Source organism: Panthera tigris, chromosome D4 (genome assembly GCF_018350195.1).
Source record: "Panthera tigris isolate Pti1 chromosome D4, P.tigris_Pti1_mat1.1, whole genome shotgun sequence".
Lineage (NCBI taxonomy): Eukaryota > Metazoa > Chordata > Mammalia > Carnivora > Felidae > Panthera > Panthera tigris.
Genome location: NC_056672.1, coordinates 55,247,919 through 55,269,892, shown reverse-complemented (window position 1 = coordinate 55,269,892; position 21,974 = coordinate 55,247,919). Strand labels below are relative to the sequence as shown.

Here is a 21,974-nt window from a genome sequence, read left to right as displayed (position 1 = left end):
TAAGATGCCACACTATATTTAGTTTTTATGTTTTGTTAGGCTTCCTTTGACTGTGACAGTTTTTCAGACTTTCCTTATTTTTGATTACCTTGAGGGTTTTGAAGAGTACTAATCAAGTATGTTGTATAATGTCCCTCAATTAGAATTTGTGGGTTATAGGTTTTGGGGTGGAAGATCACAGAAGTAAAATGATATTTTTTATCACATCATATCAGGGCACATAGTATCCACATGATTTATCAGTGTTGATATTGACCTCAATCACCTGGCTGAGGTAGTGTGTCAGGTCTGTCCACTGTAATGTAACCCTTTTCACCTCCTTTGTATACCATACCCTTTAAAAGGAAGTCACTTTGCACAATCCACAATGAAGGAGCATTGTTTATTTATTTTTGTTGTTCTTTTTCATCAGAGATGAGATCTCAATATTTTGAAGAATCCTTCCCTAGCTCCCAACTCTACTTTCTAGGTCTTGGAACCAAATCCACTGGAAATAGGGCTCACTTCAGAGGAGGGAGAATGTCTTAGTCAATACATCCCCTTCTCCCAAAATGATGCTGTGTTGCTGGTTCTGACTTCCCTTCTTCCAGCATTCAATTTAGGGACAAGAAAATTGCTGACCTGGAAACGTAGGAGATGATGTTGACACCTTTAATAACAAGGATGTGAGTAGACAAATAGGCAGAAAGTTCATCTTCAAAGCATTTCACCCACATAAACTCATCACAGTCCCACCCTGCCCCAGAAGATGGTAGATCCCTAGCCTAACCCACTAGAACATACAACTGACACAGACCAGAAGCTGCTCCCTGGCTTCAAACAAACTCACAAACTCATAGTAAATATCTACAATAACCATGGCCCTAAGGGAGGTGGCTAATAAACATATACCTGTGTAGGAAGCTTATATCCTAGTGTGTTAATGAAGTATGTACTTAAGATTCTCCATTCTTGGTCTGAAGAACTCTTATTTCCACAGAATTTCTCATGCCTTTTTATCCTAGCAGGTAAGACATTGTTTATTAGTAGTTTGCAACTGTGTCATATTCATGCCTGGATCCACAGCAACCAGCACATTGTCTGACACAAAGTAGACACTAAGTAATTGTTCTCATGGGCTTACAGCCAAGGACAGTAAAACAGCAAAAGCAAACTGAACCCCACCCTCCACCCCCATGTCTAATAGAATCTCTCAGACACATAGTAGATGCTCAATATTATAGATTCCACAAGGATGACAGGTCTTGTTTATACAAGCTCCTTTTTTATATACAAGCCACTACAATGTTTGGCATGTTGTAGGTACTCAAAACATATTTGTCAGAAGAATGAAGGGCAAAAACAGCTTCCTAGAGTTCCTGTTTTATGACGGGTAGATTGACTTGACTAGTGGTGCCCTCTGGTGGTGAAGAAAATAGGACACTTACCCTCAGTCTGTTTGGTATCACCTGGTGCTCCTCAACCTGGGCTCTTCTGAAATGATTCTTTCTTCTAAAGGGAGAAAATATAGAAATCTTGGAAGATAAATGAGAGGTAGGAGTATTTTCTTTGGAGAGGTCAATTCTTACCTTACAGAATGACTCTTTAGGAGACCAACATTTTTTAAATTCTGCATATGTTAACACATGTTAAGTCCAATAGTGTTCTTAAGGAGACACAATCTTCCTTTAATAATTATAGCTAATGTTTGCTGTGCATCAGTCTGTGACAGAGTTTTTACATGTAGTTTCCTGTTTAATTCTCTCAAAAATCCATGACATCCACACTAGAACATCTATTTTCCTGAATATAATAAAAGTTAGAAAAGCTAAAAAATTTACCCAAGGTAGGGCACCTGATGGCTCAGTTGGTTAAGCGTCCAACTCTTGATTTCGGCTCAGGTCACGATCCCGTGTAACATGAGATGGAGTCCTGTGTCAAGCTCGGCACTAACAGCACAGGAGCCTGCTTAGGATTCTTTCTCTCCCTCTCTCTCTCTGCCCCCTCCCCAGCCCACGAGCTCTCTCTTTCCAAAAAAAAAAAAAAAGTGACCCAGTGAGTACATGGCAGAACCTGGAGTTGAACCTTGGTTATCCCACTTAAGCATGATTGCTCCTAACCAAAGCCCTGTAATATTCCTATTCTAATGTGCCCATAACAATCCACACATAACACAACGCCTCCAATCCTATACTGCAATTATTTGTTTACATCTTTCTCCCAGCCTCTGAGATGCTCTTAAGAGCCACTTATTCATTCAATAAATATTTATTAATTGCCTGCTATGTGACAGGCCCTATGCTAAATGATTTAATGATTTAGTTATGCCGTCATGGAGCTTACATTCTAGTGGCTGAGATTGAATCAGACAAAAATCAGTAATTACTAGACAAATAATATTGCAAGTTTTGGTGAGTACTAATGAAGGTGACTAAATTAGAGCCTAAAACTGAAAATGTTGGGGTGAATGCAATTTTATTTTTTATTTGTATTATTCTTTTGGGAGGGTGAGTGCAGGTTGGTTTTTTTTTTTTTTTTTTTTTTAAGATTTTATTTTTAAGTGATCTCTACACCCATGGTAGGATTCAAGAGTTGCATTGTCTACCATCACAGCCAGCCAGGCACATCAGGGGTGAATGCAATTTTAAATGGAAGCAGGGCAGGGGCAGAATAAACCTCTATGAGATTGCATTTAAATGAACACAAGAGCCAATAACCTCCATGTGCCCACCCTTTGCCCCCGATGATGGGTTATACAGAAGTTATGCTGCTGTTGGGGAGGGGGAGTCATGCAGATTTCCCCCCACCACCCCAGATGACCTGTCACAGGAAACATAGAAGCTTAGTGTACTTTTTTTTGTTTGTTTAGGAAAAAGCCCCAAATCAATAGTTTTGGGTGTTTTTGTTTGTTATTTGTTTGTTTTAATGAGTCAATAGCAACGTCCAATCTCCTAGGGCTCCCTCCACCTGCACCTGCATCTCCGCTTGCTGGTAGCAAGCAGGATACTGGGGCTGAGGCTGCAGCTCAGGGCGAAGCAGGGCCAGATGTGGCTTTCCAGCCTTGCTTGGCCTTAGGGCTGACACTTGGTTCCTGGGACAACCCATCTGGTCTCTTAAATAAAGGTCAAAGCTGGAATCTAAAAAAAAAAAAAGAATTGAATAGAGGGACCAGCCTATAAACTATGAAGGCAAGAACATTACCCCAGGTTTCTGGCTTGTGATCATTATGTCTTACTTATCTCTTTATCCTTGACACTGAGCACCGGGCTTGCCATTTCTTAAGTGCCATCCAATGTAGAATGAGTGGTTGACTTATCTCTCAACTCTCTGATCTTCCTCAGGGCTTGTTAAACTTCCATGGTGCTGATTCATCTTCTCAGTCAATCCAAACTCAACTTATGCTTCAAGAGTTAGCACAGACCCATCTCCTCCAGGAAATCTTCCTTAACAATCAAAACATTCTTCAGTCAGGGGCGCCTGGGTGCCTCAGTTGGTTAAACATCTGACTCTTTGTTTCAGCTCAGGTCATGATCTCAGGTTTTCGTGAGTTTGAGCCCCACATGGGGCTCTGCGCCGGCAGCATGAAGCCTGTTGGGATTCTCTCTGCCCCCTCTTCTTTCTGCTCCTCCCCCACTTGCACTGTCTCTGTCTCTTTCAAAATAAATAAACTTTAAAATTTTTATATAAAAAAACCATTCTTCAGCTATAAAGCAGGCAATCCTACCATTTGTAACAACATTGATGATCATTAAGAGCATGATGCTGAGTGAAATAAGTCAGCAGACAGATACTGCATGATCTCACTTATATGTGGAATCTAAAAAAAAGCCAAACTTATAGAAACAGAGAGTAGATTATGGTTGCCAGGGGATAGGGGTAGGGGAACTGGGGAGATATTGGTTAAAGAATACAAACTTCCAGTTACAAGAGGAATAAGTTCTGGGCACCTGCGTGGCTCAGTTGGTTAAGCATCTGACTCTTGATTTTAGCTCAGGTCATGATCTCACAGTTTATGAGATTGAGCCCCAGATCAGGCTCCATGTTGGGTGTGGAGCTGCTTTGGATTCTCTCTCTCTCCCTCTCAATCTCTCCCTCTGCCCCTCCCCTATGCTCTCTCTCTTTCTCAAAATATATAAGTAAACTTTTTAAAAAAGGAATAAGTTTTGTAGCAACGTGGATGGAACTGGAGAGTGTGATGCTAAGTGAAATAAGCCATACAGAGAAAGACAGATACCATATGGTTTCACTCTTATGTGGATCCTGAGAAACTTAACAGAAACCCATGGGGGAGGGGAAGGAAAAAAAAAAAGAGGTTAGAGTGGGAGAGAGCCAAAGCATAGGAGACTGTTAAAAACTGAGAACAAACTGAGGGTTGATGGGGGGTGGGAGGGAGGGGAGGGTGGGTGATGGGTATTGAGGAGGGCACCTTTTGGGATGAGCACTGGGTGTTGTATGGAAACCAATTTGACAATAAATTTCATATATTGAAAAAAATAAATAAAAAAGGAATAAGTTCTGGAGATCTAATGTATAGCATGGTGACTATGGTAAACAATACTGTATTGTGTACTTGAAAGTCACTAAGAGAATAGATCTTATTTGTTCTTACCATAACAACAACAACAAATGGTATTTACGTGAGGTGAAGGATGTGTTAAATATAATGTTAGTTATAACATTATTGTGGTAATCATTTTGCAACATATACATATGACAAATTATCACATTGCAAAGCTTATACTTAACATTATACAACAGCTAGGGGCCTATACAACAGCTAGGGGGGCTCAGTCAGTTAAGCTTCTGACTTTGGCTCAGGTCGTGATCTCATTGTTAATGGGTCTGAGCCCTGTGTTGGGCTACACACTGATTGCAGAACCTGCTTGGGATTCTCGTTCTCTCTTTCTCTCTCTGCCTCTCCCTAACTTGTGCTTTCTCTCTCTCGAAAATAAATAAACCTTTAAAAATCCATTTTTCATAGACTTTATTTTATATTTTTTAATGTTTTATTTATTTTTGAGAGACAGAGCATGAGTACAAGTGGGGGAGGGGCAGAGAGAGGGAGACAGGATCTGAAGCAGGCTCTGAGCTGACAGCAGAGAACCCTATATGGGGCTTGAATCGTGAGATAATGGCCTGAGCTAAAGTCAGACATTTAACTGACTGAGCCACACAGACACCTCTTAAAAAATCTTTTAAAAATGTAGGGGCACCTGGGTGGCTCAGTCGGTTAAGCGCCAGACTTCGGCTCAGGTCATGATCTCACAGTTCGTGAGTTTGAGCTCCACGTCGGACTCTGTACTGACAGCTTGGAGCCTGGAGCCTGCTTCGGATTCTGTGTCTCCCTCTCTCTCTGCCCCTACCCCATTCATGCTCTGTCTCTCTCTCAAAAATAAATAAACATTAAAAAATTTTTTTAATCTTTAAAAAATGTTATACAATAGTTATATCTCAATAAAGCTGGGGAAAAAACAATGAAGACACTGAGCAAAAAGGACAGCAAGTTTGAAGGCCCAGGACAAAAAGCCAGGTAACTAGGGAAACTCCAAGTAGTTCAATATGGCTGGGGCATAAAATTTGATAGAAACAATGGTCAGAGACAAGGCTATAAAGGTTGACAGTGGTCACATTCATTCATTCAGTAAACACTTACTGAGTATTTGCAGTGTGCTAGGCATTGGCCATGTAGACGTGGTCCTTGTTTTCATGGATTCACAGTCAAAAACAAAGAGACAACTAATAAGCAATCAAAAAATTGTAAAAAAAAAAAAAGTGCTAAAAAGAAACAAATGGGATGATGAGATAAGGAAAAACATATTTCAGATCAGATGATCAGGAAGGCCTAATTAAAGATGTGATACTTATGCTGATAACTGAAGCAGAGAAAAAGTCGAGAAAAAGTGTTCCAGGCAGAGCAAACAGCTTGGCTCAAGTCTCTGAGATGTGAAAGAACATGATATAAGTTCTTGGGGCACCTGGATGGCTCAGTCAGTTGAGCGTTTGACTTTGGCTCAGGTCATGATCTGGCAGTTTGTGAGTTCAAGCTCCATGTTGGGCTCTGTGCAGACAGCTCAGAGTCTGGAGCCTGCTTCAGATTCTGTGTCTCCCTCTCTCTGCCCTCCCCTGCTCATGCCCTCTGTCTCAAAAATAAACTTTAAAAAATTAAAAAAAAAAGAACATTAAGTTCTTTATTTTACAAGGGTAGAGTATCAAGAGAAAGGATGGCATGGCCAGGGAAGGACCATACTGATTGAGGTTTTATTAAAATTCGTATTTAATATGAATGATGAGTTTTTAAGAGGAGAGTGACATGAGAGAATGATGGTTTCAAGACACTCATTCTGGCAACTACATGGAAATGGATTGAAGAAGGACAAGACCACTCTTGTGAAAAATTCCTTTAAAAGCTATTGCATAAATTAGTCGGTACTATTAGAAGTCAGGATAGTAGTTACTCTTGAGGCATAATGACTAGATGGCAGAATGAGGGGAGATTCTAAAGGTTCAAGAAATGTTCTGCTTTTCTGGGAGCTGGTAACATGGGTATGTTTGGTTTATACATATTCAAACCTTATGTAATTAGGAAGAATTACCTTATGTAGTTCCTCCATGTATACATATGTATATACATAATCAGATGTATATATAATCATATATGTGTGATTATATATGCATGTATGGAATTATATATGCATATGTGTATATATGTAATTTTGTGTACATTGTACATACATCTATAATTACATATACATATACACACATATACATATATATTGAACTCAAATAAAAAGTAAAAAGCTATTGAATAAAACTGTCCTATACTCTTCAAAAATGTCATAAAAGACCAAAAAATGGAGAGCTCAGCAAATATCCCAGATTAAGAGTGAGAAAAGAAACGTGACAACCAAATTGATGCATGCTCTTACATCAGGAAATAAAATACTACTATGTAGAGGGTATTATTGGGATAATCAGCAAAATTTGAATAGTACTGATAGAGCTTAAATTTTCTGAATTTTATAACTGGACTATGATTAGTCCTTGTTCTTGGTAGATTAATGCCTAAGTATTCAGGGATGTGCACAACTAATTCTTAAGTGGTTCTGCAAAACAGTATGTAAATACCTAAAAGACAAATCCGACAAAACATTATCACTAAGTTATGATGGGTGGTAGGTGAAGAATATATGAGAGTTCATTATATTAATATTACAATTTTGGGGTAGATTTGGAAATTTTAATAATAAACTGGAGAAAGGTATTATAATCTAGGCACGAGATGATGTGACTTGGACTAAATTTGGCACTAAAGGCAGTGAAGAATGAACGAATTCAAGGTATATTTTGGAGGTGGAATTGACAAAACCGACACAACTGAGACGATGTGGTGGATGGAAAAAAAGGATAGAAACCACTGGTATAAATAAACAATCCCAAGTGCCCAAACTAGCTCCGCCCTTCCCCCTTCGACGCAAGCGGCGGAAATAAGGAAAAGCAAGCGACCGCTAAACTACAGGCAGGCTTCCGGTCTGGCGTCGCAAAGAGACCGTAAATCGGAGAACACTGTTTGGCTCCTCCCCCACGATGGGCGGTCCTGGACAGTGACAGATACCAATCGCCAGCGACTCATCGGGCACTCACCCAATGGCTCTGGAGCTGGGCGGAGTCCTGCGGCACGAGGGTAGTCCTCACGCGGTGCGGGAAGTTTACTGCTGGGTGCGGGAAGTTTCCCGTTGGGTACGGTGACTTTGCTGCAAGCCTTTGGCAGTTCTGTTGTGAGGCTTCGGTTATTCTGTGGAGGGGTTCAGCAATTCTGTGGCGGGATTTCAGCAGGTCTGTGGCGGGGGTTCAGCAATTCAGCCAGGGTGGGAAGAAGTGCTGAGCACGTGGGCTTTGAACCAAAGTGCGTGAGCAAGACCTGGACTCCGAGTGATGGGGCCGGCCCCTGCGGGAGCGAAACATCGGGCAGCTGCTGGGGACCCGGAGGTGGGTGAGCCATCTGGGAGGGAGGAATGTTCTACGTGCAAGAGGTGGCAGAGTCTGACAGCTCGCCGACGAGGGACAGGATGGCCGTCCCTTCTGGAGGAGCCTTATTCCCCCATGTTGCCAGTCTGGCGCACCGAGACAGACCCAGGGGGAACCTGGCGTTATTTGGATAGCAGCAATAAAGTTTACTGAGCTCACTCCTTCGAAAGCTCTGTGACGTCGGTCATTTCCCCGACCAGGTTCTCTTTCTTGTCATTGGATGAGATCTGACCTCTTGTGCCTAGTTCTGTGCTCGCCGCTGTAATGGAGGGCACATGGTGGTTCTTCTGGAGCCCTCCAGTAAGGCTCTCTCCAGTGTAGGACTGTGGGGTAGAGGCGGGGGCCATGGCTGTAGGGAAGAAGGTTTAGGATTCTGCAGACCAGGGTGTGCAGGGTGTGGATGCCTGCTGACAGAGTAGGCATACTACCTGTGAAACCTTGATTTCCTTCAAGTGTACATTTTCTTCTGGGATTACTGAAGATTGGATGATTTACTGAGTATATTTTCCTGAGGCAGTAGGTTTAGGTCTTTCCAGCACTGACCACTTAATGTATACTGATGTAATCTACGGTCAAGGATTGCTGGCAGGTTAGAGGTTGGCAGGATTTGGATAGAGCAAGAGTGGAGATGGCATTTGTGAATTCCCAGGACAAACCCAGCAAAAGAGGAAGATTCCTGATGCGTAGTATCTGGAAATACAAGGAGCTCAGGCATTGTTTAGGTCAGGGCTCAGTCAACTACTACCCCTTCCAGCTCCAAGCCAAGCTCCATGCTTGTGCTGTCAAATAGACAGGGAACCCTCAACTCAGGAGTTTTAAGACTAGAGCTCAGTAATGTTCTAAGTAATGATAATCCTGGGTTTTGCAGTCTGACTTCTGTTCAAAAGAGTGAACAGGAACCTGTGAAGCATTTATCCATGTCCTATCATGGTGGCATTTTAGGCAGTGCATGCTACACACCTTTGACCTCACACTGGCTTCTCTTCTCATTGGCCACAGGTGATGGAACTAGCTCTGGAAGACACACGCCAGGAAGGAAAGAAGGAGTACTCTAAGAAGTGTACCTTGGTTGGGTCTCCAATGGAGAGTCTCCTGCAGCCAGTGAAGCTTAGCCAGGCAGAACTGTACAAGGAGCCTACCAATGAAGAGCTAAACCGCCTTCGGGAGACTGAGAGTCTGTTCCACTCTAGCTTGCTTCGTTTGCAGGTACTACTGGGTGGCTGGGGCTTGGGTTAGAGGGATGGTCCTGGAACCCTGAGGCTGAAGAACTCACCCCTATCTCTTCTTACAGGTAGAGGAGCTACTAAAGGAAGTAAGGCTGTCAGAGAAGAAGAAGGAGCGGATCGATGCTTTCCTACGGGAGGTCAACCAGCGAGTCCTGAAGGTGCCCTCAACTCCTAAGACCCAGGTAACGCAGGTAGAGTGAAGAACTGGGAAGTCCAGGAGAGGTCCTCAGTGTAGGCCTCTGAAACAAGGCCTTGCTCTTCTTCAGAGGGCGTGGGGTCCTAGGGAGCTCATTTTCACTGCCAGGAGGCTCAACTGGAAGTACAGTCAACCATGTGTTCATTTGTTCAGCAAACATTTATGTTCCTTGCATTAGCTGTGTTCTTAGGATACATCAGTGAATAAAGCAGCCCACTTTCTAGTGTTGGACTTACAGATAGTAGACAATAAACATGATGAGTAAACTGAGTGGCAATATTAGAAAATGGTAAACACTATGGAAAAAGGAGAAAGTAGGGCAAGGTAAGGGGATTGTGGGAATATCAGAGGGTGGGAATGGTTTCCAATTTTAAATAGGGTAGTTGAGGTAGGCCTCATTGAAGTGACAGTAGTCTGACGATTTGGAGGAAGTGAGTCAACCATGTAGATATCTAAGGAAGGAATAGTCAACACAAAGGTTCAAAGGCAGTAGTAAGTCTGGTATGTTCCTGGGATTAAATGAGGGGAAAATAGAAGGACACGAGTTCAAAAAGGCAATGGAGGAAGGAGGCATTTCACTCAGGGCCTCGTTACACCGAAACAAGGACTGGCTGTTGCTCTGGGTAAAAAGAGGAACCACTGATGGGACGTTTTTTTGGTGTAACAGTGATGTGATCTAGCTTCATTTTTAAAAAGTTGACTCAGGGGCACCTGGGTGGCTCAATCGGTTAAATGTCTGACTCTTGATTTCAGCTCAGGTTGTGATCCTGGGGTCGTGGGATCGAGCCCTGTGTTAGGCTCCATGTTGAGCATGGAGCCTGCTTAAGATTTTCTGTCTCTGTTTTCCCCTCTTCCCTGCTCACACACTCTCTAAAAAAAAGAAAAAAATATCAACAAAACTAAAAGCCTACAGAATGAGAGGAGATATCTGCAAATGACCCATCTGATAAAGGGTTAGTATCCAAAATCTATAAAGAACTTACTGAACTCAACACCCAAAAAACAAATAACCCAGCTACGAAATGGGCAGAACACATAAATAGATACTTTTCCAAAGAAGATATCCACATGGCTAACAGACACATGAAAGGATGCTCAACATCACTCCTTGTCAGGGAAATACAAATCAAAACCATGATGAGATACCACCTCACACCTGTCAGAGTGGCTAAAATTAATAACACAAGAAACGACAGGTGTTGATGAAGATGCGGAAAAAGGGAAACCCTCTTGCACTGTTGGTGGGGATGCAAACTGGTTCAGCTACTCTGGAGAACAGTGTGGAGGTTCCTCACAAAACTAAAAACAGAGCTACCCTACCATCCAGCAATTGCACTGTTAGGTATTTATCCAAAGGATGAAAAATACAGATTCGAGGGGTACATGCACCCCAATGTTTATAGCAGCATTATCAACAATAGTCAAACTATGGAGAGAGCCTAAATGTCCATTGAATGATGAATGGATAAAAATGTGGTATACATATACAATGGGATATTACTCAGCCATCAAAAAGAATGAAACCTTGCCATTTGCAACAACGTGGATGGAGCTAGAATGTAGTATGCTAAGTGAGATAAGGCAAACAGAGAGGTAAATACCATATGATTTCATTCATAGGTGGAATTTAAGAAATAAAACAGGTGTTGGGCACCTGGGTGACTTAGTCGGGTAAGCATCCAGCTTCAGCTCAGGTCATGATGTCACGGTTCATGAGTTCGAGCCCTGCATCGGGCTCTGTGCAGACGGTTCAGAGCCTGGAGCCTGCTTTGGATTCTGTGTCTCCCAATCTCTCTCTGCGCCTCCCCTGCTTGTGCTCTGTCTCTCTGTCTTTCAAGAATAAATAAAATGTTTAAAAAAAATTTTTTTAATAAAAAAAGAAATAAAAAAGCTGAACATATGAGAATGGCAGGGGTGGGGGGAGGAAGAGAAGGAAACAAACCACAAAAGACGCTTAATGATAGAGAACAAACTGAGGGCTGATGGAGGGACGTGGGTAGGGGATAGGCTAGATGGGTGATGGGTATTAAGGAGGGCACTTGTGATGAGCACTGAGTGTTGTAAGTGATGAATCACTGAATTCTACTCCTGAAACCAATATTGCACTGTATGTCAACTAACTAAAATTTAAGTTAAAAAAAAAGTAATAAATTTTTTTTAATTCTTCATTTTAATTTCTAATACGGTAAGTATAGATATAACTCACGTAAAAAGAGCTCTTTGAGGGTCCTTGATAATTTTTAAGAATGTAATTCACTCAGGCTGTTGTGTTAAAGGTAGAAGGGAAGGGGATAAAGATAAAATCAGGGAGACTAGCTAGAAACCTATTATGCGGTGATCCACTGGAAAATGGTGGCATCTCAGATTAGGATAGAGAAGTAGAGGTGGTTAGTGTCTGGATGCTCTTAAAAGTGAAATGGATGTTTTTAAGAGATGAGTTCAGGTGACTAAATGTTTTGGGCTTGAGCAACTAGAATGAAGTTGCCTTAATGGAGAGGATGTGTTTACAGAAAGACTGGGAGTTTGACTTCAAATGTATTGATGTGTTTATTTTTGTTTTTATTTTCTTAAAGTTTATTTATTTATTTTGAGAAAGAGCATGCATGCACAAGTTGATGAGGGGCAGAGAGAGAGAGTGAGAGAGAATCCCAAGCAGGTTCCATGCCCTTAGCACAGAGCCTGATGTGGGGCTCAAACCCATGAACCACGAAATCATGATCTAGCCAAAATCAAGAGTTGGATACTTAACCTACTTAGCCATCTAGGCGCCCCTCAAATGTGCTATGTTTAATTTGAGACGTCTACTAGACACCAAGGGGACATGTCAGGGAGGCAGTCAAATAATATGTATCACTGTCTCTGTCCCCACAGCTGACTGACCAGACCTGGCTCCCAGCTGGGGTTCGAGTACCCCTCCACCAAGTGCCCTATACTGTGAAGGGCTCTTTCTGCTTCCTGCCTCCAGCCCAGGTCACTGTTGTGGGCAGCTACCTTCTGGGTACCTGCGTCCGGCCGGACATTAATGTGGATATGGCAGTGACCATGCCCAAGGTGAGGTCTAGAGTTTGGGGAATGGAGAGACTGCTGCTTCACCACCTACAAATTCTTGGGTCTTTCTTTCCCACCTGCCACTTGCCAGGGGATTGAAATCTGAACTCGAAATCAAAAGAGCAGATCACTGCTGTCATCTTGAGGGCAGCTTAAATGTGCCTTTGGGCCAGTTGCTGCCCTTTGGAACTTTGCCTTCGTCATCTGAGAACTAGATATGGTGGTGTTGTCCCTGGTTCATGCACTCTGGCCAGCAAAATTCCCTGAGGTTTCTAAACTGTGACTCACCTTGGCTTCATCTTGGCCTCCAAGCTCTCTAACAAAAAGCATTTAAGTGCCTGGGCATGTCTCTCTTTTCTGACCCTCTCCAGGAGCTCCTACAGGACAAGGATGGGTTGAACCAGCGCTACTTCCGCAAGCGTGCTCTCTACCTGGCCCAGTTAGCTCACCACCTGGGCCAAGACCCCTTCTTTGGCAGTGTTCGCTTCTCCTACACCAATGGCTGCCACCTGAAACCCTCGCTGCTACTTCGGCCACATGGTGGGAGGCACATACTGGGCTGAAGGCACAGTATGGAGTGACAGATTCAGTGGTGGGGGGGGCATGGGGCCTCAAGTCCAAGGTGAGAGGCTTAGGCCTCAGGTTTGAGGGGGAAGGTACAAAGACCTCAGATTCTGAAGTGGGAGGGCATGGTACCCGGTACCCTCAGGTAGGAGGAGGGTGGCACAGAGACCCACCTGGAAGGATCTCAGCACTCCCTGTCTCCCCCAGGGAAGGATGAGCGCCTGGTCACTGTACGTCTGCATCCATGCCCTCCACCTGACTTCTTCCGCCTGTGCCGCCTGCTGCCATCTAAGAACAATGTGCGCTCTGCCTGGTACCGAGGGCAGAGTCCCCCAGGGGATGGTGAGCAGGCACTTGTGTCAAGGTGGAGCTGAAGGGAAGAGTGTTGTGGGTATTTCTCTTCTCATGGCTTCCCCTCCCCCACAGGTAGCCCAGAGCCTCCCACCCCCCACTATAATACATGGGTTCTGCAGGACATGGCCCTTGAGTCTCACGTGCAGCTGCTGTCAACTGTGCTGGGCTCAGCCTTGGGGCTGAAGGATGGCGTGGCACTTCTGAAGGTCTGGCTGCGGCAGCGGGAACTGGACAAGGTGAGTTGGGAGTGGCCCAGCTTCCCTGCCTCACTGAGTGGCGGGTTGGCTCTGAGCTTGGGCCTCTCTGTCTCCATCTCTTTTTCAGGGCCTGGGAGGGTTCAGTGGGTTCCTTGTCTCCATGCTGGTTGCCTTCCTTGTGTCCACACGCAAGATCCACACCACCATGAGTGGCTACCAGGTCCTGAGAAGCGTCTTGCAGTTTCTGGGTAAGGTGGCTAGACTCAGAAAGGCCAAGGGTTCTACTCATCCTGTGAATCCTCTCATTCTATCAAGGGTCATTCAGTTTCTTAACATAAGACAGAAGAGCAAACTGAATTCTGGAGGCAGGGAGGAGGGAGAGTGTCATTAGTGCTGGGTCCCCAGGGAGGAGGATACCTTCTGACACACCCATCTTCTCTGGCTCACTTCAGCCACCACAGATTTGACAGTCAATGGGATCAGCTTATGTCTCAGCTCAGATCCTTCCTTGGTGAGTGGGGCAGGGCTGGGGCTGGGCAAGGAGGCCTGAAGGTAAGGGCTCAACCCTGACTGGCTTCTTTTTTATGCCTCCAAGCCGGCCCTGGCTGACTTCCATCAGGCCTTCTCTGTTGTCTTCCTGGACTCCTCAGGCTGTCTCAACCTCTGTGCTGATGTCACTGCCTCTACTTACCACCAGGTACCAATGGTTCCCCATTCCTGGATTCCCCAGGTGTCCCAGTCCAGACTGTGTCCCTTCTACCAGTACCAGAACCCCAGAAACTCTTCTCCAAAGAGCTTAGGTCAGGCATGTCTCTTGGTCTGAGCCCTCAGGTCACTGAAGGGAGGGGTATAGTGGTGATAATCTCACATGTGAGTTCCCTGCTTACCCTGTGGCCCCAGGTACAGCATGAGGCACGGCTGTCTATGGCATTGCTGGACAGCAGAGCTGATGATGGATTCCAATTTTTGCTGATGACTCCCAAACCCGTGATCCGGGCTTTTGACCACGTCTTGCAGTAAGTTTATGGCTGACAGGCTATGTCAGTGGGTTCTTTTTCCCTGGAGCTACAGTGGTGGGGCAGAGGTGCTCAGATGTTCCTGGTTTTGGGGAGGGGGTGGTACTTGGGGTCAGCAGTACCTCATTCTGTCTCTTTGTCCCTCTAGTCTCCATCCACTGAGTCGCCTGCAGGCAGCATGTCACCGGCTAAAGCTGTGGCCAGAGCTGCAGGATCTTGGTGGGGACTATGTTTCAGCTGCTTTGGGCTCACTGACCACCCTCCTGGAGCAGGGTCTGGGGTCCCGCCTTCACCTGCTGGCCCACTCTCGGCCCCCAGTGTTAGAGGTGAGGTGCTGTGGGGTAGGGAGTTTGTGGGTTTAAGGAGGACTAGATCTAGGGTCTCAGGTAATACAAAAGACACACCATCCCTCTAGCTAGATCTTTCTACCTAGTTGGAAACTGGATTTCCAGGTCAAGCTGGGGCATTCTTGGCTTGAACTCAGCCTTTTTACACCCTATAGTGGGACATTAGCCAGGATCCACCGAAGCACAGAGACTCTGGGACCCTGACCCTAGGATTGCTCCTCCGGCCTGAGGGGCTGACCAGTGTCCTTGAGTTGGGTCCGGAAGCCAACCAGCCCGAGGTGAGGAGCTCTGGGGTCTGGGGGGTGATTTGGCTCTGTCTTGGGAACTCCAGGCCGTGCACTGGCAGGAGTAGGGTGGATCATCCTCATGCCACCTGGATTGAGTCCTGTTGGGGATTTCTGATAAAGCCCATCTTTGTTGATTTCTTCCACCACCCATTGCCTTTCCTCAGGCTGCTGACTTCCGCCAGTTCTGGGGATTTCGCTCAGAGCTTCGGCGTTTCCAGGATGGAGCCATTCGGGAAGCTGTGGTCTGGGAGGCAGCCTCTATGGCCCAGAAGCGCCTTATTCCCCACCAGGTGGTCACCCATCTCTTGGCACTGTGAGTGTTAGCATCTGGATGCTGGGAAGCACCGGTGGGTTGGGGAGCCTTTTAGGAGGGTCTGGCCCAGGCTTTGGGCTGAGCAGCGAATGTCCAGCAGCATTCTCCATATTCCTCAGTGCCCACACTGAGTCTCTGCCCCTTTCCCAGCCATGCCGACATCCCAGATACCTGTGTCCACTATGTGGGGGGCCTTCTGGACGCGTTGATCCAAAGCCCGAAAGAGGTAAGGGTCATGGGTCAGGGCTAAGGGTTAAGGCTAGGGGTTGCAGAGTAGCTTGTGTGGCCAGCTTAGGTAGGGGGTGGAGAGCACACCTCAGCCGGGCTGCACTTCTCATAGTGTCCAGCAGAGGGGGTGCTGGCTCTGCAGCAGCCCGAGCTGTGGCAATATCCTGGGTGGTGGTGGGGTTCTGTAGGGTCCTGGCCTCCTGACTGACTGTGTTCTCCCTCTCAGACCTCCAGCACAGGTGAGGAAGCCCTGGCAGCAGCAGTGCGTTGCTACGATGACCTCAGCCGCCTCCTGTGGGGGCTAGAAGGTCTCCCGTTGACTGTGTCTGCTGTGCAGGGAGCTCATCCAGTACTGCGCTACACTGAGGTGAGGTGGAAGGTGGCAGGAAGCCTTTTCTGCTTAGCGATTCCTTGTCTCTACCCCATTCCTCCAGTATTCCCCTTTCCGACTCCTGACTGTGTTCACTTTCTCAGTCCTGAGCCCCTACCTCAGCCCTGCATCTTCCATAGGTGTTCCCACCAACCCCAGTCTGGCCAGCCTACTCCTTCTACGATCACTTGCGAGAGCAGGCCTCGCTGTTGCCTCGGCCTGACAAGCCCTGTCCAGCCTATGTGGAGCCCATGACTGGTGAGGATCCTCTTGGGAGGGGTTGAGAGAAATTGTTCCCACTCCATGCTGCAGTCTTGAACCTCTTTTCTTCCTAGTGGTATGTCATCTGGAGGGCAGTGGTCAGTGGCCACAGGATGCTGAGGCCATACGCCGGGTCCGAGCTGCCTTCCAGCTGCGCCTGGCGGAGCTGCTGACCCAACAGCATGGGCTACAGTGTCGTGCCACAGCCATGCACACTGATGTCCTCAAGGTTAGACTGGTGTAGGGTAGGGATTCCCCAGAGAGGGAGGGCACAGGGTGTTAGGGTGTCCCATGCTGACACGTGTCTCCCATCCCATACCCTCTTTGAACAGGATGGGTTTGTGTTCCGGATTCGTGTGGCCTATCAGCGGGAGCCCCAGATCCTGAAGGAAATGCGGAGCTCTGAGGGGATGATCTCATTGAGGGACACGCCTGCCTCCCTCCGCCTTGAGAGGGACACAAGGCAGTTGCCCCTGCTCACCAGTGCCTTGCATGGGTATGGCCACCTGCATAGGTTCTTCTGTCTGTAGATCCTTGCCTGTTTCTATTCTGCTCTCCTGGCCACCTGTCTCTCTGGGAGGCCACCTGGTATAAATTTATACCATGGTTTATGTATTCATTTTTTAGAGAGAGGAAGAGAGAGAGAATCCCAAGCAGGCTCTGTGCTGTCAGCACAGAACTTGATGTGGGGCTCAATTTCACAGAACCATGAGATCATGACCAGAGCCGAAGTCAAGAGCCAGACACTTAACCGACTGCACCGCCCAGGCGCCCCTGAAATGGGAATTTTATAGGACTGATCTGTTGGGGTGTTAGTTAGGGGGATGTGAGATTCTGTACAGAGGGCAACTTTGGGTAAAGGTTGAATAAATAGTGGTGGTAGAGCAGAAATACTCTTCTTGGGCCCTGAGTGCCTGAGTCTCATTGCCACTTCCCTCTTCCCCCCACAGACTCCAGCAGCAGCACCCAGCCTTCTCAGGTGTGGCACGGCTGGCCAAGCGGTGGGTGCGCGCCCAGCTTCTGGGTGAGGGGCTCACCGATGAGAGCCTGGACCTGGTGGTTGCTGCTCTTTTCTTGCACCCTGAGCCCTTCACCCCTCCCAGGTGATTCCGAACTCCATCTTTTCTCTAGCCAGAAAGTTCCCCTTGGGGCCAGTTGTCGTCCCTTAGGCTGTACCTTCAGTCCAAATGGGAAAGGGTAGCTAAAAAAAGTGACAGAAGAGGTTCTAAGACACCTCACACCCCCATCCATGCTGGGGGGTCTAGATTGTCTAGGCCGTGGGGAAAGCCCTGGGATGTGTGGTTGGGCCCAGACCCTTTACTCATTCCTTCTTCTCAGCTCCCCCCAGGTGGGCTTCCTTCGGTTCCTTTTGTTGATATCAACCTTTGATTGGAAGAACAACCCCCTTATTGTCAACCTCAACAATGAGCTCACTGGTAAGTGGTAGGACTGGGGTCAGACTCCTGCAAGAAAAAACCTTTGTGGATTGCAGAGCAATAGGGCACACAAGGGTTTTCCACGCCAGTTTATTAGATAGGGCTTTTTTCGTGGCTTCCCCTTCCCAGATATCTGTGCCTGGCCCTGATGCCTTGGGGTGGGGAGTTACTAGGAGGAAGAGGCCCAGTCAAGGCTTTAGGGAGCTCTAAGGCTATAGAGCTATGGTTTGTTCCTATGATGCTCAGAAACAGAATGGACCGGGGTGGTAAACAAGCTACCTGGAGGGGGCTGTGAAGGGGAAAGGAGAGTAGAAGGGGGACCCTGAACACTAAGTGAGAAGTCTTGTGGGGATCAGGGCAGGGCCCAGGTTAGAATAGATGTCCAGACTTCTTGGTGAGTGGGGGTGATGATTTTCAGCTGTAACATGAGGAGTTCCTGGTCCAAGCAGAGAGGAGGGTGTCAGCTTCCTAATTCCCCAGGTGTGTGGGAGCATAGGGTGGGAAGGGGGTCAGGGGCAGGCCTCAGCTTGTGTCGGCCCGGAAACTAGAATGGGGTGCCAGGCAGTGGAAAATTCTGCCTTTGGGCTGAGGCTGAGAGTTTAACGCCCCACCCAATTGAGGCAAACATGGTGTCCTTTACATTGCCTTTGTCCTTTGGGGGAGGGGCACTGGAAAATCCCTGTGATGGGCAGCTGTTGGGTGTACAGTAGGAAGATCTGGGGTAGTAGAGCTGGGGAAGGGGGCAGGCTGACCCAGGACCCCCTCTTGTTCACAGTGGAAGAGGAGGTGGAGATCCGCAGTGGCTTCCTGGCAGCTCGGAGACAACTCCCAGTCATGGTCATCCTTACCCCCCAGGATCGTAAAAACTCTGTATGGACACAGGATGGACCATCACCCCAGGTTCAATCCCATCCTTACCTCTAAATTTGTGGTCTTCTCCCCCAAGGAGAAAGCAGGCCGAGCATGAGCTAAGAAAGACCCACACTCAGGTTTGATGTATTTGATTGTGTGTATCCCCTCAGATCCTACAGCAGCTTGTGGTCCTGGCAGCCGAGGCCTTGCCTGTCCTAGAGAAGCAGCTAATGGATCCCCGGGGGCCTGGGGACATCAGGGTAAGCCCTTGACCAAGAGTGACTCGGGTTCTAGGGATTCTGTCTTTGAACATTGGGAATCTGAAGCTATAGGGGCTCTCACAGGATGCTCAGCCCTCTTGTTTGGCAAGACTGAATCCACAGAAGGCATTGATACTGCCCATGGTGCCTGGCAGTGGTGGAACCTACAGGAGAACCAGGTCCCTGGCTCTATCCAGGCCTCACACTTGTAGCCTGTGCTCCTCCTGACAGATTGAAGCTGGCTGACACCAGCTGGGGCTTGATGTTCCCACCTTCAGATGAACATTTGGGCCCCTAATGGGGGGTCAGACAAAAGGGAAGGAGGGAACCAAGGTGGGCATGTGGAAGGCTTTGTGGTCCAGCTCCCAACTCCCAGTGGGCACTACGGTACTCCCTCAGACAGTGTTCCGGCCACCCTTGGATATGTATGACGTGTTGATCCGCCTGTCTCCCCGCCACATCCCCCGGCACCGCCAAGCCGTGGACTCACCAGCTGCCTCCTTCTGCCGTGGCCTGCTCAATGAGCCAGGGCCCTCGTCCTTGATGCCTGTGCTAGGCTACGATCCTCCTCAGCTTTATCTGGCACAGCTCAGGGTAGGTCCTAAAGGGCTGACTAAACCTGGGGAGGGGGCTTCCAGGTGAAGCTGGGGCCATGGAGGTGACTCTCAGATGTCTATGTGTAATATTATCTATGTCCTGCCCTTTCCTAGGAGGCCTTTGGGGACCTGGCCCTTTTCTTTTATGACCAGCATGGTGGAGAGGTGATTGGTGTTCTCTGGAAGCCCACCAGCTTCCAGCCCCAGCCCTTCAAGGTGTGCTGGCTGATGATAAGTGTTGTTCCCAAGTGTGTTCATGTGGTTCCATGTGGGCATGCATGTCTGTATGTGGCATGCTCCCTGACTGCATGGGTCAGGTGTGAAGCATGTGTCTTGTGTGTCGATCTATACTACTGCTACTGCTCCCCACCCCCACCCGGCTTGGTGTCTCTGGGTGTGCCTCTGTGACACCTCAGTCCATATTTCTCTGGTTCCCCTAGGCGTCCAACACAAAGGGGCACATGGTGGTGTCTCAAAGTGGGGAGCTGGTGATGGTGCCCAATGTAGAAGCAATCCTGGAGGACTTTGCCATCCTGGGTGAAGGCCTGGTACAGGCTGTGGAGGCCCGAAGTGAGAGGTGGACTGTGTGATCTCCACCCCAGGAGCAAGCTGTAGGTGTACAGCCGGACTTCAGACCTCTGGAGCAAGATGTCAATGGCATGATCTCCATCCTCGTTGCGTACGGATCTTCCATGGAGTACCTGCTGGCCTAAACACACTGAGATGTTCCCCTAGAAAAGCCCTGCCCCAAATTTCTGTCTGATGCCTCAGCATCAGAGCAGGGGCCTGGTTTCTTACAGAGTCCCCTGGGCCTGTCTGAACTTCCAGAAGAGGAGGGCAAGCCAGCTCAGCAAACTGAATGAACCCAGGAGATCCATCCACCTGTCAGCCTTAGTCTGGGCTTTTTTTTTTTTTTTTTTCCTTTTCTTCCTAGGATGTTTCCAGAAGTGTGGAGAGGAGGACATTTGCCCAAGGCTGAGGCTGTCTCCCCTTCCCATTGCCAGGATGTGTGCCTACACCTTAGTATGCCCTTCAGGGCAGTGTCAGGCCTTTAAATGGGGTCCAGAGAAGGTATGGCACTTCTTGAGGCTCACAGAATATCTGCACTGAGCAGTGGGAAAGGGGCTCTGTGAGTATGAATAGAGCCCATTGAAGGGACACGGGTCTCTCCTGTGTGGGTGCTGTTACTTTCCAGGGTACACCATGGGAAAGCACAGAGGACAGGAGGGGCTGGGTACCCAATGAACCAGAGAAGGGGTGAAGGGGTGAGGGGGACAGATGGTCCCCTAGTCCGGGAGAGCTGCAGAAAGCACTCAGCGTTGCCCTGGCTGCTCAGTGTCTCAGTCCCCCGGCTCCATGGCATCTGCCCATTCATGTCACACACTGTCCCCACTGCATCCCTGCAGTAAGGGTGCGGGGGGAACAAGCCCCAAGTCCTGCTCTCCAGGAGCTCTCAGTGCCAGGGTGGGGGGCGGTGCTGCCTCCTTTCACCCCGGTCCACACCCCACTTGCAGCAGCCTCTCCCTTCTCCGTCTCCCCTAATCCTGGCTGTTTTTCCAGACTCAGCTCGAATAGTGCTTCCTCCTCCAACCCTTCCCTCGCCCCCAGCCTGAGGTGCTCTTTCTCTCGTCTGAAACATGAGAGCAATTACTGTCTGTTCGGTTTACTTCGTAGTTGCATACAGGGCGTGAACTCTTCTGTTGTTTTAAACTCTGATTTAAAATTAAGTCACTTAATTTCCCCATGTTCCTGGCTTTTCTGCCATTTTCACATAGTTTTAACATTGTCTCCTAGAAGTAAACTCTCTGGGGGCAGGTAACATGTTTGAACAGATTTCTTGGCACCTTCGTGGTACCCAGGACAATGCTCAAGTAGGATGCAGGTGTGTGCAGAAGGGGCATCTAGGCCAGGCAGATGGAGAGCAAGCAGGCCCACCAAAATGCTTTAAGGACAAGGGAATCATAATTTGTAATCTCTGCCTAGAATGAGTGTGGAGGTGACAATGAGTTGCACCCTGAGAATTAAGATGCAGCTGACATTTTGAGTGCCTGGTAAATGCTGGGCACTCCGTTATTTTACATGTCTTATGTGCAGGAACGTGATCATGCAACAATACCAGCCCTGTGAAGTATGTGCTTTTAGTTATCCTCATTTTCTGAAAGGTTCAGCAGCAGGCATGGGCCTGTTTGTGAAGAGATTGATGCCTGGTTATCAGGGTTCATCCTCAAGATGATAAGGGATGCCTGGGTGGCTCAGTTGGTTGAGCGTCTGACTTCAGCTCAGGTCATGATCTCATGGTTCATGAGTTTGAGCCCTGCGTTGGGCTCTGTGCTGAAAGCTCAGAACCTGGAGCCTGTCTCAGATTCTGTGTCTCCCTCTCCCTTTGTTCTTCCCCCACTTGCTCTCTCTCTCTCAAAAA

At 47.6% G+C, this 21,974-nt stretch overlaps 1 protein-coding gene and 1 long non-coding RNA gene across 5 annotated transcripts; one reads left to right on the top strand and one right to left on the bottom strand.

The window, feature by feature from the left end:
- Positions 1-368: 368 nt before the first annotated feature.
- Positions 369-8,143, bottom strand: LOC102971561. 2 transcript variants are annotated; one of them, XR_006210606.1, is made up of 5 exons: positions 7,621-8,143; positions 3,215-3,422; positions 1,428-1,491; positions 892-1,000; positions 369-621 (listed from the first exon to the last, which is right to left on the bottom strand). It is a non-coding gene; the product is annotated as an uncharacterized LOC102971561 (long non-coding RNA). The 2 variants fall into 2 exon arrangements; XR_006210607.1 differs by having other exon boundaries at positions 3,215-3,418.
- Positions 7,879-21,859, top strand: NOL6 (nucleolar protein 6). Of its 3 annotated transcripts, none has more exons than XM_007076569.3 (26): positions 7,879-7,965; positions 9,004-9,210; positions 9,296-9,412; positions 12,298-12,477; positions 12,846-13,014; positions 13,246-13,380; positions 13,465-13,628; positions 13,717-13,837; positions 14,042-14,100; positions 14,185-14,286; positions 14,490-14,605; positions 14,754-14,931; positions 15,108-15,230; positions 15,404-15,552; positions 15,703-15,778; positions 16,007-16,147; positions 16,291-16,408; positions 16,486-16,640; positions 16,744-16,907; positions 17,362-17,514; positions 17,750-17,847; positions 18,623-18,747; positions 18,870-18,959; positions 19,359-19,553; positions 19,670-19,771; positions 19,996-21,859. In XM_007076569.3, exons 1-26 carry the CDS (start codon positions 7,912-7,914, stop codon positions 20,143-20,145), a joined length of 3,441 nt encoding a protein of 1,146 aa, XP_007076631.2. In that variant the 5' UTR covers positions 7,879-7,911; the 3' UTR covers positions 20,146-21,859. The 3 variants fall into 3 exon arrangements, with proteins under 3 accessions (XP_007076631.2, XP_015390523.2, XP_042820513.1); XM_042964579.1 differs by lacking the exon at positions 7,879-7,965 and adding an exon at positions 8,238-8,304; XM_015535037.2 differs by lacking the exons at positions 19,670-19,771; positions 19,996-21,859 and having other exon boundaries at positions 19,363-19,487.
- The last annotated feature ends 115 nt before the right edge of the window (positions 21,860-21,974 follow it).

Coding starts and splice junctions, on each gene's coding strand:
- NOL6 (XM_007076569.3), top strand. CDS start 7,912: ATGGGGCCGGCCCCTGCGGGAGCGAAACATCGGGCAGCTGCTGGGGAC. Junction 13,381..13,464: donor GCAGAGTCCCCCAGGGGATG/GTGAGCAGGCAC, acceptor CCTCCCCCACAG/GTAGCCCAGAGCCTCCCACC. Junction 16,641..16,743: donor TGCACACTGATGTCCTCAAG/GTTAGACTGGTG, acceptor CTCTTTGAACAG/GATGGGTTTGTGTTCCGGAT.